At 40.6% G+C, this 15,676-nt stretch overlaps 1 protein-coding gene across 2 annotated transcripts in view; it reads right to left on the reverse strand.

Annotated features, from left to right (window-relative positions):
• The window catches only part of CNTLN (centlein), a 584,642-nt gene that overhangs the window by 537,938 nt on the left and 31,028 nt on the right, over positions 1-15,676 (reverse strand). For both annotated transcript variants that reach the window (XM_073636639.1, XM_073636630.1), the window contains exon 3: positions 11,763-11,851. In XM_073636639.1, the coding sequence (XP_073492740.1) occupies positions 11,763-11,851 (89 nt within the window). The remainder of the gene's footprint in view (positions 1-11,762; positions 11,852-15,676) is intronic.

Consider the following 15,676-nt stretch of genomic DNA (forward strand, 5'->3'; position numbering starts at 1 on the left):
TATCCACTATGTATTATATGTATGTTATCATGTATTTTTGATACTACCTTCTCGCTTTCAATAAATTTCCTTATGTTCACCCTAGTACCCTTTTGCAGTCACGTGCTTCAGATAAAGTCCCACCTTTTTTTGGCTTAGCCCCTTTTTCTTTTTTCTTTTATAGTTCAAAAAATAAAAAACCCAGCGGTGATTAAATACCACCAAACGAAAGCTCTATTTGTGTGAAAAAAGGACAAAAATTTCATATAGGTAGTGTTGCATGACTGGGTAATTGTCATTCAAAATGTGAGAGCACCAAAAACTGAAAATTGGTCTGGTTAGGAAAAGTTTAAGTGCTCAGTGGTCAAGTGGTTAATAAAAAAAAAACCACACAGATGAGTTCCTGGTGGAAAATAATAATATTTTAAGCAACAGACAGTATGTATTCTATTTTCTTTTTATAAGGAGGTAAGCAAAACCTTGGACAGAGGGGTGGCGGTGGATGTGGTATACTTGGATTTTGCGTTTGACACAGTTCCCCACTCACAGCGAATGTGTAAGGTAAAGTCTACAGGCTTGGAAAGAGCAGTTTGTAAATGGATAGAAAACTGGCTAAAAAGACAGAATTCAGAGGAGTAGTGGTTAATAATTCTTACGCTGAATGGTCTAAGGTGATCAGTGGTGTACCCCAAGGTACACCTTTATAAGTGTTATAGGGTCTGGGATTAAAAGTACCATTTCAGTCTTTGCAGATGACACCAAGCTATGCAGCGGAGTAATATCCTTACAGGATGTCTCCAAATTACAAGCTGACCTTGATCTACTGTTTCATTGGGCAACTATGTGGCAAATGAGGTTTAATGTTGATAAATATAAAGTTATGCACTTGGGGGCTAAGAATATGCATGCATTATATATACTGGGGGGTACAACTGGGGGAATCCATAGTGGAGAAGGATCTGGGGGTTTTGGTAGATCATAAGCTTAAAATTAGCATGCAATGCCAAGCTGTGGTTTCTAAGGAGAGAGAGCGAGCGAGCGCGAGAGAGAGCGAGCGAGCGCGAGAGAGAGCGAGAGAGAGCGAGAGAGAGCGAGAGAGAGCGAGAGAGAGCGAGAGAGCGCGAGAGAGAGCGAGAGAGAGCGCGAGACACACACTTTTTCCCCTGTTCAAATCATTAGTAAGGCTTCATCTGGAATATGCAGTTCAGTTTAGGGCACCAGTTCACAAAAAGGATATTGGGGAACTGGAGAAAGTGCAGAGAAGGGCAACCAAACTAATAAGAGGCATGGAGGAGCTCAGCTATGAGGAAAGATTAGAGAAACTGAATGTATTCTCTCTTGAGAAGGGGAGATTAAAGGAGTTGTAAGATCAGAAGGTTTTTTTTATCTTAATGTTTCCTGTGCATTAAGATAAAAAGCCTTCTGTGTGCAGCAGCTACCCCAGCACACCCCTAATACTTACCTAAACCCCATCTCTGTCCAGCGATGTCCACGTGTTCCTTGGCTGTCCGGGACTCTCCTCATTGGCTGAGACACAGCAATGGTGCCATTGGCTCCTGCGGCTTTCAAAGTCAGTTAGCCAATCAGGAGAGAGATGGGGTGGGGCCGAACAGCAGCTCAGTGTATGAATGGACACAAAGAGCTGCAGCTCGGCTGCCCCCAAAGCAAGCTGCTTGCTGTGGGGGTACTCAATAGGAAGAAGAGGCCAGGAGCAGCAAAGAGGGACCCGAGAAGAGGAGGATCCAGGCTGCCCTGTGCAAAACCCCTGCACAGGGCAGGTAAGTATAACATGTTTGTTATTATTTTTAATTTTTTTTAACGAGACTACAAATTACTTTAAGGGGGATATGACCAACATGTACAAATACATAGGTGTCCATATAGTGAACTTGGTGTTCACTTTAAGGTCATCACAGGGGGCACTCTTTACGTCTAGAGGAAAAGAGATTTAATCTCCAAATACGGAAAGGTTTCTTCACAGTAAGAGCTGGGAAAATGTGGAACAGGCTCCCTCCAGAGGTGGTTCTGGCCAGCTTAGTAGATTGCTTTAAAAAAAAATGCCTGGACTCTTTCCAAAGTGTACATAATATAACTGGGTACTAATGTTTATAGGTAAAGTTGATCCAGGAATTATCTGATTGCCTCTCGGGATCAGGAAGGAATTTTCTCTCATGCGGTAGCAAGTTGGGTCATGCTTTGCTGGGGTTTTTAGTCTTTCTCTGGATCAACTGTGGGTATAGGATTGTGTACATGTGATTGTAGGTTTTTTTTTTTTGGTTGAACTAGATTGACTTGTGTCTTTTTTCAACCTGACTATGTAAACGCGACACTGGAGTTACAGGGTAAAAATGGCTCCCATGTAAATACCAATATGACTCGACAACAGATGTAACTGAGCAAGTAAAAAATAATCCTCATGATGTACAATGTACTGTATATAGTCAAATATATGCATACAATCAATTTAATGTTCATAAATACTATTTACTATAACATCCACAATATGACAAATTTCTTCATTCTAAGGACCCCAGTATTAAAAGAATATATTTTTTCTCTCATGTGCTCTGTCATTACGTATAAAACTGGGGTAAACCCTTGTTCTAATATGCCAACACATGGCACATGGTAATTAAAAGACCAGTGCCTATGCTGTGATTTAAGCCTGCACACAATAATAAAGCTTTTGTTAAAGAACTCATAAGACTAGCGATTTTATTTCTTCATTCCTGTCCAATTTACCAGGTCCTTCTTCTCTGTTGGGACCAAATTGTGTTGAAGTAGTCCAACTGTAGTGCAGCAGAAGCCAATTAAGCTTTTTGGCCTGAAGACAATAATCCCTGTCATTTGACAATATCGATATGAGGAATTAACATATTGCTTGTGGCTTGGATATTCTTCTAAAAGATAACTAGTGAATGTGGCACATGTGATCAGCAACAGCAAAAAATAAATCAATTACATTTTTCTTTTTACATCTTTGATTGGTTTTATTTTTTAGTTAACCCTTTCTGAAAGGCTACCAAACATGATGAGATACTTCCATATATTGCATAAACATTATTTAGAAACTTGGCAATCTGTTTCTTAATATATTACTAGAGACTTTGCTCAATTATTTAAAAATAATGAGACTGCTGTTTACCACTCAATGCATGAAAACTTTAAAAGTTACAGAAAGTCAGAACTCTTGATCTGCATACTTGTTCTGAGTCATTGAGTACTAAAATGAGTATTAAAGCCTTTATATAAAAAAAAAAAAAAATCAAGGCAATTAGCATTTTTTGAAAGGACAGCCCGACAATGGCATCTAACATAATTTTTCTGTTCTGGTTTCTTTAAGACTCCTAGCAGCTACTTATGAGATTTTTTTTTTCTGCCCCTAGAAGCAAATAGTGTTATCCTATGTGTCCATGCATACTATTGTAGGCTAGAAGCGTTTTTCAAGCTTCTGCTTCTAGGAGCATTTTTGAGAGCGATTTGCAAGCAGAAAAAAAACGCTAAACAATTGGAAGCGCTGCTAACTGCTTATAAGAGCCAGTTTCCAGCTTTTTTTTTTCCTTTCCCTTAGTGGTGGCTGCAGGCATCCTTAACAACCACTGAATAGCTGGCTGTCAAGGAGCCACATCGTACACAATGGATGACTTGTCAGCTGTCAGCAGGGTTCCTCACTGACAGCTGAATGCGAACAAAAGAATTGCCGGTAATTAAAATTTGAGAATAAAAACAGCATGCCCCCCCCCATCCATACCAGGCCCATCAGGTCTGGTATGGATTTTGAGGGGAACCCCATGCCAATGTTTACATTGGGGGGTTGGTGCTTTGGGGTAGGGGGGCTCCTTTCCCAAGTTAATGGGGACAAGGCCTCTTCCCCACAACCTTGAGCGGTGGTTTTAGAGGTCTGCAGGCAGGGGAGGGCTTATCAGAATCTGGAAGCCCCCAGATTCCACCCCCTCCCATTTACCAAAAAAAAAGTGTTAAAAGTGAGTAAAAATACAGAGCCGTTTTTTGACTTGACTTGACATGCTGTTTTTTATTCTCTAATTTTCATTGCCAGCAATTATTTTGTTTACATTCAGCTGTCAGCGGGAAACCCTGCTGACAGCTGATGAGTCCTTGGTTGATAAGGCTTGCCGGCCCGCTCCTTAACAAACAGCTAAATGCCTGCAAAACACCACCACACAAAAGGGAAAAGCGCTTATGTTGAGTATTTTTTATACAGCGTTTTTCCAGCTCCTAGTGTGCATGGAGTCTAAACCTGAACTGTGGGTATGAATTTTATTGCATGCTTACAACGGTGCAGCTAGGATAAATGTAAATGCACATCTCATACCAGAACAATCCCTATGGAAGCCACAAATCACTGTCATAGTATTAGTCATCGCTACTATAGCGATGGCAGTGATCCTCCAGGTCCTGTGCCAAGCGACTTCCTGACTGCATAGCAACCACAGGCACTTCCCACCATCACCATTCACAGACTATCTTTTATTTTATTTTATTTTAATGCAAACAAGGTGTCCTCTGATTGAACAAGGTAAAAAGGCAGGGGAGGGGGGGGGGGGGGACATCACAGTGATTATCTGCATGAGGTTAGGCTGATCTTCTGTTCCCTCTTCTGTAGCCTAAGAGAAATGTTGATGCATTCTAGCATTCCTTTATAAGGCCCAAGTTGGCACATCAGACATTGTGAGCAGGTCAGATAATGCTTGCTCAGAAATCTATTGCCAGCTTTTAATGCTTCACTCCCAGAGGTTTATAAAAAGACATGCGAGGAGCACTGATGGAAATGGAATGCCATTGTTTAGCAGAAGTGCCATCACCAAAAAACATTAGTAAGCCTTTTTGGGCCCTGTTCTGCAACCTGATTGCACATCTTTAATGAGAAAATGTAGCATCTCCACACAGGTACAACCATAAATCTATTCAACGAGTGATTGAAGATCACTCTTAAAGTGTACATAAACCGAAGAACAAATATGTATTAGATTAATCCTACCAGTCCTTAAATGTGGTAGCTGCATTAGTGCCCTCTTACGCCACTGTATCTATAAAGACAACCATGGTTCTCACCATAGACTGTGCTCTTGAGTCGGACTACATTCACATATTCCCCTGCCCATGTAATGGAAAAAGGAATAAGTGGTTTGCAGAAGATAGCTTGGAAGAAAGATGACATTGTTTGAAATACCAGTTCACAGGAAGGGACAAGAACACTATTTCTGTAAAGATCATCAGACATTTCCTCTTCTTTCTGAAAATGTTTTTAGCTTGGATGTGGTGGCTGCATTTGTCTTCTTTTTCTTTCAAGCACTGGCATGCTTCAGTATTTTACAGTTTTGTGCTTTGGTTTAATTATCTTTTAAATGTTTATTACCTAGTCTCATTCCACTCAAAATTGCACATGAGGTCCAGTAATTGGTTTTGCAAGACAAAAATGAGACTTTGTAAAATGCATAATTTAAACTGATAAGGGCAGAAGGTCATGGCACTGATAAAGTAGGTATACAATTTGACAAAAGTGCAAAAGGTTTCACAATGTAAATCAAATACCTGCTCGCTTGTATATACTGCAGCAACACCCAGATGTGCACTTAGATGGAAGTGGGCACAGAACAGGACTGTCATTATTGGAAGCCAAAATAAAATGACAGCACCGTAAAAGCAACAAAAATACAAATTCCAGAATGGGCTCCATATACGCCATGCAGGAATATTGAAAAGGCAGCTGAACTAAACAACTTTTTTGCTTTTTAAATAGCATTTCATAAAAAAAAAAAAAAATAAAAAAAATAATAATAATGCTGCCCTTCTCAAACTTTAAAAAAGGTACATGTACGTTTAAAGCCCCAAGTGCCGCTTTACAATGTTAGTGAATAGAGGTTACACAAAACAGAGCAAGTAACCTTCAATCTTTGCAATGCTGAATTCTGATAAACAGTTCATAACCCATATGTGTAAACACTCCTCCATAAAATGCTCAAATGTCAAGAATGCCGCAATATAAAATATCAACTTGTCATCTAAACTGATGAGTTTTTTTTATATACACACACATATATCTTCAATTGTATTTAACAAAAAAAAAAAAAAACTCAGCATTTTTGAACAGACTGCTTCAACATCTGCGCTTCACCAGGGTATCCCCTGAGGAATTTTAAATGATGCCTTCCTGTGCTGAATAAAGTGCTAACTTGCACCTTGAATTTCAAACTGTGTCCTGAGCAGCCATCCAGTTGGTACAACACCAGCTGAAATCCCAGTGGCCACTGTTCACTCAGGCTTGACTGCAATTATCATGTCAATATTTTGTGCTCCGATATGCAGATATGCACACGTGCGGGCTGCATAATGCTTCACTTCTCCATGGAATGTTGACTTGTGTTTGATGCTAGGGGAATGTTTAATGAAATGAGATATTAACATTTCATTGGATATAGACAATTGCTGCTGTACCACTTAAAATGCAGGCTACAGTGTCTTCTTTTGTTCATTTTTTTTTTTTATTTCTTTTGTTACGGTTTTGCTTCATTGCGATAAGCTACAAAGACTAACAAAAAATGTTGAAAGATAAACAAAGATAAAACAGCAGCTTCTGAGCATTTTGTTACTTTTTTAGGAACGATCCTTTGATTTTTGAATTGTTAGTGGAGTCAAAATCAGTTTTTTTTTTTTACCACAGTGACAAGGAAATGTGAAAGATCAGGATGGTAAAATGTTCTCTAACAAATACATTTTTACAGGGAGTGTGATTTTTGTTGAGAAAATTGCTTTTAAAATTTTATTTTGTAATAAATGTAAACAGAATTTTGAGCTAAAATATTCATCAAGTCATTGAATGTACTAAATAGGGATGAGTTCAGGCATGTTCTTATAAGAGTCCGAACCTACCTGAGCCATCCCACCAGAAATCTATCAAAGCAAATCATAGGTGGCAGAGGCAGCATGCAAGGGGCATGTATACAATCATGGCCGAAATTGTTGGCACCCCAGAAATTTTTCCAGAAAATCAAGTATTTCTCACAGAAAATTTCTTTGGAACTTTCTTTGGAACTTTTTGGGGCTGCTTATCCACCATCCGGACTATCCTGTGTTGCAACCTTCAATTTTTCTCTTCTGTCCACGCCCAGAGAGATTAGCTACATTGCCATGGGTTGCAAACCTCTTGATAATGTTGCGCACTGTGGACAAAGGCAAATCTAGATCTCTGGAGATGGACTTGTAACCTTGAGATTGTTGATATTTTTCCACAATTTTTGTTCTCAAGTCCTCAGACAGTTCTCTTCTCTTTCTGTTGTCCATGCTTAGTGTGGCACACACAATGCAAAGACTAAGTGAACTTTTCTTCTTTTTATCTGCTTTCAGGTGTGATTTTTATATTGCCCACACCTGTTACATGACCCAGGGGAGTTTAAAGGAGCATCACATGCTTGAAATAATCTTATTTATCCACAATTTTGAAAGGGTGCCAAGAATTTTGACCACCCAATTTTTGGAATTTTGTGTGACATTATGTCCAATTTGCTTTTTTCCACCCCTGCAATACTTTTCTGTGAGAAATACTTGATTTTCTTGAAAAATTTCTGAGGTGCCAAGAATTTTGGCCATGACTGTACATGCAACTGCAGGGAGGGGATGCCTCTGCTGCCCATAATTGGTTGTCAGGCTGACAGCTTTCTGGTGGGATAGCTTGAGTGGGTTTGGTCCAAATGCACCTGAGCTCATTCCTGGTACTGATGAGAATTACAAATGCTGCAGCTGCTGACTTTTAATATATGGACACTTACCTGTCCAGTCAGCCCACGATGTCAGCACCCCAGCTGATCTGCGCCAATTGGTTAGGAGGTGGAGGAAGGAGGAGGGGGCCGAACTTCCAGGAGCCCCGTCTCCCAGAAGTATGGAACAGTACCTGTCAAATACAGGTACCCGTTAGCCCCTCCCCCCAGAAAGGCGCCAAATGTGTCACCGGAGAGGGGGAGGAGACGTATAAGCGGAAGTTCCACTTTTGAGTGGAAGGACGATTTAAGACTATTAATTAGTGCTAGCAGGAAAAGTCCTAGGGGAGTCAGGGATGATCTTATATTAAAGCGGAACTATACTGCATCTGAGCACCACAAAGTGCTATTTAATTCATTTTTAATATTCAAAGCAAACTCCCCCATCCATGTCTACAGGTTTTATTTTGCTGAGAAATCACTTAGAAAACCACACCCCTAGCATTTATGGCAGTGGCCACCTTGAATAAGGACACATGATTCATGTAGCAATTACTTCCTGGAATCCATCTGCCCTTAGCTCAGGCATATAAGTAGGAGGTTTTGCTTAGCTGAGAAAACTCCTCCTCCCTTCCTTAAGACTCCTGGGATGTATGACATAATTTATCTAGGTGTGGAAAGTAACCCGGTCTTAGCCCGTAGAGTTCAATATTAAGTTGGCCCACCCTTTGCAGCTATTAACAGTTTCAACTCTTCTGGGAAGGCTGTCCAGAAGGTTTAGGAGTGTGTCTATGGGAATGTTTGACCATTCTTCCAGAAGCGCATTTGTGAGGTCAGACACTGATGTTGAACGAGAAGACCTGGCTCACAGTCGCCTCACAAATTCATCCCAAAGGTGTTCTATCGGGTTGAGGTCAGGACTCTGTGCAGGCCAGTCCAGTTCCTCCACCCCAAACTCGCTCATCCATGTCTTTATGGACCTTGCTTTGTGCACTGGTTCGCAGTCATGTTGGAACGGGAAGGGGCCATCCCCAAATTGTTCCCACAAAGTTGGCAGATTGGCTGAGACACAGCAGCTGCGCCATTGGCTCCCACTGCTGTCAAGGTCAGTTAGCCAATCAGGAGAGAGAGGGGCGGGGGTCGAACCGTGGCACCATCTCCAAATGGACACAGGGAGCTCCGGCTCAGCTCGGGTGCCCCCATAGCAAGCTTCTTGCTGTGGGGGCACTTGACAGGAGGGAGGGGCCAGGAGCACAGAAGAGGGACCCGAGAAGAGGAAGATCCAGGCTGCTCTGTGCAAAACCAATTCACAGAGCAGGTAAGTATGACATTTTTTTTTTTTTCTTTTAAAAAAAACTAACAAAGAGACTTTATTATCACTTTAAATCAAGCTCATTACTTTATCTATTGGGATATAAGGCCACTCCATTCCAAGCTGTTAACAGTAAATCTTCAGTCAAGCTATCAAACAAGACCAGTTCTAACTGGGGACAGTGCTAATTTCAAGTCATAGAACATAAAAAACACTGGATACCTTTCGAAAAATACTTACTCTCTGCCATGCCATTAAATATCAAATGTATGCAAATATGGAGAACGACAAAGTTTTACTTTAAAGGAATAACCCAATAACTAGAACAATAAAAATTTAGGAACATGTAAATGACTATTCACAGATGCACAGAGCACACTGTCACATCTTGCTCAAATTAGGATATGAGATGAATAGGGCTGAGCCGAGTACTACCCTGAACACATCCTGCGCAGAAGATTAGTCCAGGTGGATTTAAGCAAGCGCTTTCTGTTACCTACTTCTGTGATAGAATCACACAGCAACAAAGAAAACAAGTGACCCTGTTTGCATATTACAAAGATCAATAGTCTTTCAAGTAGTTGGAAAGTACATTATAGATTGTTACAATGGCTTGGTAGAAATACCTGGAGGTTTTCACATGTCCCCACGGCTTTTGCTCATTTGCACAGCAAAGACGAATCTTATTTTTCTATTTATTTCTGAATATTCAATATAACTACACAGAGGAATACAATGCACCGGTATGTGTGCTCACCTTTCTCTAAACACTGAATTTAGGCAACTAAGAAACAATAAAACACATTTCAACAACTAATACTTCAATTTTTACAGCTGATTGACAGTCTTGTTTGTACTTGAAGAAAATGGTATACATGGATCTGCATGCTATTTTAAAGAACAATAAAAATAAAAACACATCACTGATACAGGGGGAATGAGTGTAATGTACACATCCCATTCATCTCATGCCCCTACTTATACATTCATTTAAAAGTCCTAATCCAAGTTACTTTGGGATCGCTCCCATTTTAACACCTCTCTTTCCTCCTCCCTACAGACGTGGCAGAAATCTCAGCAACCACAAAGATAAACCCATACTATCAAACAGTGCTTTTATCAGGAACAGGAAGTGGCAGATCATACAGAGGTACATAGGCGAGTAGAAATTACACTAGCCTTTGTTACACTCTTAGGCCCCTTTCACATGGACATTTTGTGTGCCAAATCTAGGCGGTTGAGGCACGTTTTTATCATGCCTTAACTGCCTATCAAACCCTGCCACTTTGCCACCAGATGGCTCTCTACACACTGTAATAATGGCGAGGCCTTGCATCGTGGAAAAAAGTAGGCCATGCAGGGTTCAGCAGGCAATACTGCTTCTCAATGCACCCCATAGAAGTAAATGGGGCTGCACTGCAACCACGTCTAATGGATTTAGTTGCAACATGGAAAAGAGGGATTTCAGTGTGAAGTCCCTTTTCAAATGGGCATGCAGGAGGTGGCATATCTCCTCCAGGTGATCCTGGACCAGCACTACTGGCAAACTGATCTACCACATAGCAGCATTGCTCATGTGAAGAGGGCCTTAAGCCAGCCATACATGGATCACAATTTGGCCAGTTCAACAGGGACCAGACAAATTTTGATCCATGTATGAGCAGGCTGGTTGTAAACTCGATTGATATGTGTACAAGCAGTCTGTTGTAAAGAGTTTTTTCTCACTCAACACAGCTGGCTATAGCCAGCAGTGGTGATGAGAGTATTCCGATGGTGGTGAAGATTCCTCGCTGTCAGAATACAGTGGCTCTGTGGAAAGAATTCCACCATCCACATCAAGTGTGTGGATGGGAGAATTGAGCCATTTTCTTCCATTTTCTTTCAATTAACCCACTGTTTGAATGAAAAAAAATGGCCGGTGTATGGCCAGCTTTAGTGGAGCTGCCCTCAAATGCTGCTGCAAAATAAAAAAGTAAACATCAGAGGAGAGCAAAAAAGCAAATCATATACACCGTGCTATGGTTGCAATAATTATTATGGGAGTTCTAAATACAATAAGCAGACACAACAGTACAATATCAACAGTTAAAACAGGACTTCACCCTAAAAAGATAAGTTCTGCTTTATGTCCCCCAGGAGTTTTAGTAGGTACCCGATTCCACTTATGGTCGGATCACCTAGGAGATTCACCAGACGTGTGGACCCCACCACCCCACCTGCAGCCTCTTGGGACACATCACATGTCCCAGGAAGCTGTGGGACCATTCACACAGCGTAGCGGAAAGCAAGGAGTCACAGCTTGCTTCCCACATGAAACAGGCTGGCGCTGGGGACCCGAAGACCAGCGACAACCAGCCTGGGTGAGGACGGTGCTGGACCCCTGGACAGGTAAGTGTCCTTTTATATAAAGTCAGCTGCTACAGTATTTGTGGCTGCTGATTTTTTTTTTTTTCAAAGAGACTGGAGATCCTCTTTAAATATTAATCAGAAAATTATCTCACATTTTAAAGAGATCTTTCAAACTGTCAAAGGTTTTTACAGGATCAAAATGATTTTTTCTTTCTTCTGAGCAACAGCAATTTGATTTGAATTGTGACAGATGGTTCAAGTGTTTAGTGGTCATTCTTTCTTTGTTCTGAATTTTGGTGTCAGATGTTAATAAAAAAAAGGCTTCTATAAAACGTATATCTGGACTAGGAAAGCAATATGACCACAAACAATGAGTGTAAACATTTTTCTTAATCACATGGCCTTACCTCTCTACGACTAGGGAAATTGCTTGAGTTAAGTCTGGATTAGCCACTTGAAGACGCTTCCACAATGACCATACAAATTCTTTGTCAGCCTAAAAAAGTAAGAAAATTAAGAGTTTATAAACAAACAAAAAGCTAAAATATCATATATTCATTTTTAGGAGCAAGTGAGTACTCTTGGCGATTCTTTTGCTGCCAACAGGATTGCTAATGTGGCCCACTTCCAACTGCCCCTGTAATTTAGTCCCAAAGAACATGATGTAACAGAGCTTTCATTCACACTAAGCAAACCAAAATCAGTTCTTCTAAAGAAGCTAAGCCATGTAGATTCTCTCACCTCGTATCTGGTGAAACATTAGTCTGCCGAACAGGAAGTGATGAGAAATCCACCTAACCAAACCCCAGAGAGTAAAAGTCTAACAGGAGATCTAATTCTTCCCTGCTCTATCCAAAACCAAAAAAAAAAAATTAGGAGAATGTTTTCAACATTTGATAGAAGTCTCTTTTGCAATCAATTCTAAGAGAAAATATTCTATCAGGTTATTTTAATTTTCAGCTACAAAGACAAAATTAAATAATTCTATTTTAAAAACTTTCAACAGAGACATTTAGGTCTATCAATATCTCCTTGGGAGTCTGTGTACCCTCTCCATTTAGAATAATCACATTCTATAGAATATTCTTATCTCACCAAACAAGAAAACAGGACATTAAGTTTGCCAAAGGACTGTAGATCGTAAACAAAACTGACCAGGTTTTCTTTTAGAAAACACGGTTTTCATTCTTTTTTATATCTTTGTGCAGCCTGTTTGATGGCAACAACAACTGAACATGCCTGTGCTCCCAGAAGTACATGAGACAGGGTGTCAAAAAAAAAAAAAAAAGCCCTGGAGCCAGGGACACTATAACAGGAAATGCCTAAACTAGGACTTTAATGGCAGCATTACTAAGTAGTATTTTAATGAAAGCAACTTACATTACTTAGGATGAGGTTTTACCTGTCTAGATGTTACCTTCCTCCCAATCAATATGCTAATACAATTTTTATATACTGTAAAACCTGTTTTTATTGCATACCTCATTTTAGATCCAGAGCTCATTATGGGGTCTCTGTGCTTCTCTATGCAGGCAGACCCTGGCCAGTGATAAGGAATGGTAGGGTGCTGTACATAGCTTGCTGAAAAAAGTACAGCACCCTGCCTCAGTACTTTTCTCAAGAGAAGAATCAAGTAGTTCACTGGCTCTTGGGTGGAAATTTGCAAATATTAAAATGTGCATTTGCATGCAGACTTGCCCCAGGCGAAGCCATATGTGCTACTAAACCTCCATTATTGAAAGAACTGAAATACAGGTGCCGGCTAGGAACTGTTGGGCTAGAGAGGAAAGAGCTAGATGATACAGGATGTTGTCAAACCAGGAAATGAGGCACGCTCTATCTGGTTTTCTGCAGCTTCAAATGCACAGTGTGAGAAGCTCACATCGTGCAGTGAAATTAGAGTAATCAATTTCAATACAGTAGAGGACCCTGTACAACTGTGAAAAACTGAAGGCTAAAGTTCAGCTGTAAATTACATTAACATATTACATTTCATATATTTGTAACATTTAATGTTAACATTTACCTTAATTCTTTTAACCCATATGGAAATATACCCTTACAGGTTCCTATGTTCGCTAGACAAACCAAATCACTAGTAACCCAAAGAGTGTTCAGGATTTTGCTTCCTTTAGCCTAATGCTAGGTACACACAGGCCAAACATTGGGTGAAAACGGTTGGTTCGGCAGTTACTGGCATACTTTCAGCCTGTGTGTACAGCTCCTCGTCCGAGAGAAGCCGGTTATGGAAAACCAGCAGCCGATTGGCATCCGATCAGCACTGCGATGGCTGGTGTGTTCTGGTTTGGGGGGGGGTTCCCCCTGTTAGAACACAATAGCACAGCGGGGAGATCGTGGTATTAGTACAGCAGCTACCCAGCCTTTTTTTTTTTTTTTTAGTTTAGCCCTCTGGGTTAAACGAATAAAAACTGCCTGTGTGTACCAGGCTTAAAGAAGAGTTCCACCCCCACCCCTCCAAAAAGTAAAAAAGTCAACAGCTACACATACCGTACAACCACTTTTAATATTAGGGCACTTACCTGTCCTGGAATCCAGCGATGTAGGCACCCCAGCCAATGTTTCCATCGACTGTCGGGTGCTGCTGCCATCCATTGCCGATAAGGGAACCCAGCAGTGAAGCCTTGCGGCTTCATAGCCGGGTCCCTACTGCACACGTGCGAAGCGCTCTGTGCTTTCTTACTGGCCTGGCAGCAGGGAAAAAAAAAAAAAAAAAGAGGTAGGAGGAGGGGGGCTAAACGTCTGACGTACCTCGCCGCAGACGAGGTCCGACAGAAGTGGGGACAGGGTACATGTCAAAAACCGATAAGCTGAAGTTCCACTTTTGGGTGGAACTCCACTTTAAGTTGGAACTATGAATTGTTAGCAATAATATAGAGCTTTGCAACCTCCCCTGAGAAAAGAAAGCACAGCCTGTTAGCGAATAACCTGGTCATGGTTTTTGTAAGCAACACCACCAGGCCTACAATCATAAAGTAGGGTCAATTTAGACGGGAGCCAATCACCCTATCAAGCATGTCTTTGTAGTGTGGGAGGAAACCGGAATACCCAGAGGAAACCCACACAGGCACAGGGAGAACATGCAAACTTCATGCAGGTAATGTCATGGCAAGTATTCAAATTGATGATCATAGTGTTGCTAGATGGAAGAAAATATAAATCTAGCTAAAAAGCACCTTCATCAAATGCTCAATTCTGCTTATCATTTGCTTTATAAAATAAAGGCCAGGAGAAATTAATGACAAATGTCAGTGGCCTCAAACCACATACTAAACCTGGACACAAGAGGAAAATATTTAAAGAATACCAAAATGGAAGAGAAAAAAAAAAAAAGTCTTTCATTGACAATAAATGTATTTTTGAATGGACCTCAGTCAAGTTCCACAAAACTATCTGGGGTTCATACACGATTCAAGAAAACCATACCTCGTACATTACTAATTTGATGAAAGAAGTGTAATGCAAATTAAGAAGAAAAAAACCCATTGTTTAATTAAAGCCTTCAGGAATTAATTGTTTTTAAGCAAACATGTTTTCAGACCATCATTACGTGACAAGGCACTTTATTATTCAGGCAAACTTCTTCATGTATATGTTCCCACTATGAATGAAGCAATTCCGGTTATCTCAATCAAAAATTGGTTAAATGCTTTTTTTACAAGTCAATACACTAAGCTGGCTGTGAATGGGCATCCTTAGTATCTCTGGCATTGAAGTATTTATTTCACTTAATTATTAAACAGCTTTTCAAACAACCTGGCACAATTAATAGAGACGCTAAAATTGCTCCCTGAATGGTTAAGGGAGCCAAACAACATCTTTTGAAAAAAAAGCTACACATCTTGCCTGAAATTGGCACAGGAAGCAGGATTTCCAGCTGTCCAGGCCTGCAAGGAATCAATCTGCAGCATACCTAAGGATTGTCGAGCATACTTGCTTCACGCCTGCTGATCAGAACACAGGTCTGTGCACCAGAAGTTTACGAGCAGCATAGCAGAAGAGAAAACATTAGCCTTGCCCGCTGTGCTTGCAAGTGGATATACAGAACATATAAATCATTTAACATATAGTATTTCATTTACACTATATAGTACACTCATGAACATACATACTGGCACATATATAGACTACAACACTGATGCTTTATGGGGGGGGGGGGGGGGGGGGGAGTATAAAACTTTTTGAACCTATCTGAAGCAATTTTGTTCTGTGGAAATCATAAAGCACTACACCCACCATTTGTTGGCGTAAACACATTAATGCTTCGTACACACAATGAGATTATCGGACGAATGAGTGTCTT

Source organism: Aquarana catesbeiana, linkage group LG01 (genome assembly GCF_042186555.1).
Source record: "Aquarana catesbeiana isolate 2022-GZ linkage group LG01, ASM4218655v1, whole genome shotgun sequence".
Classification (NCBI taxonomy): Eukaryota; Metazoa; Chordata; class Amphibia; order Anura; family Ranidae; genus Aquarana; species Aquarana catesbeiana.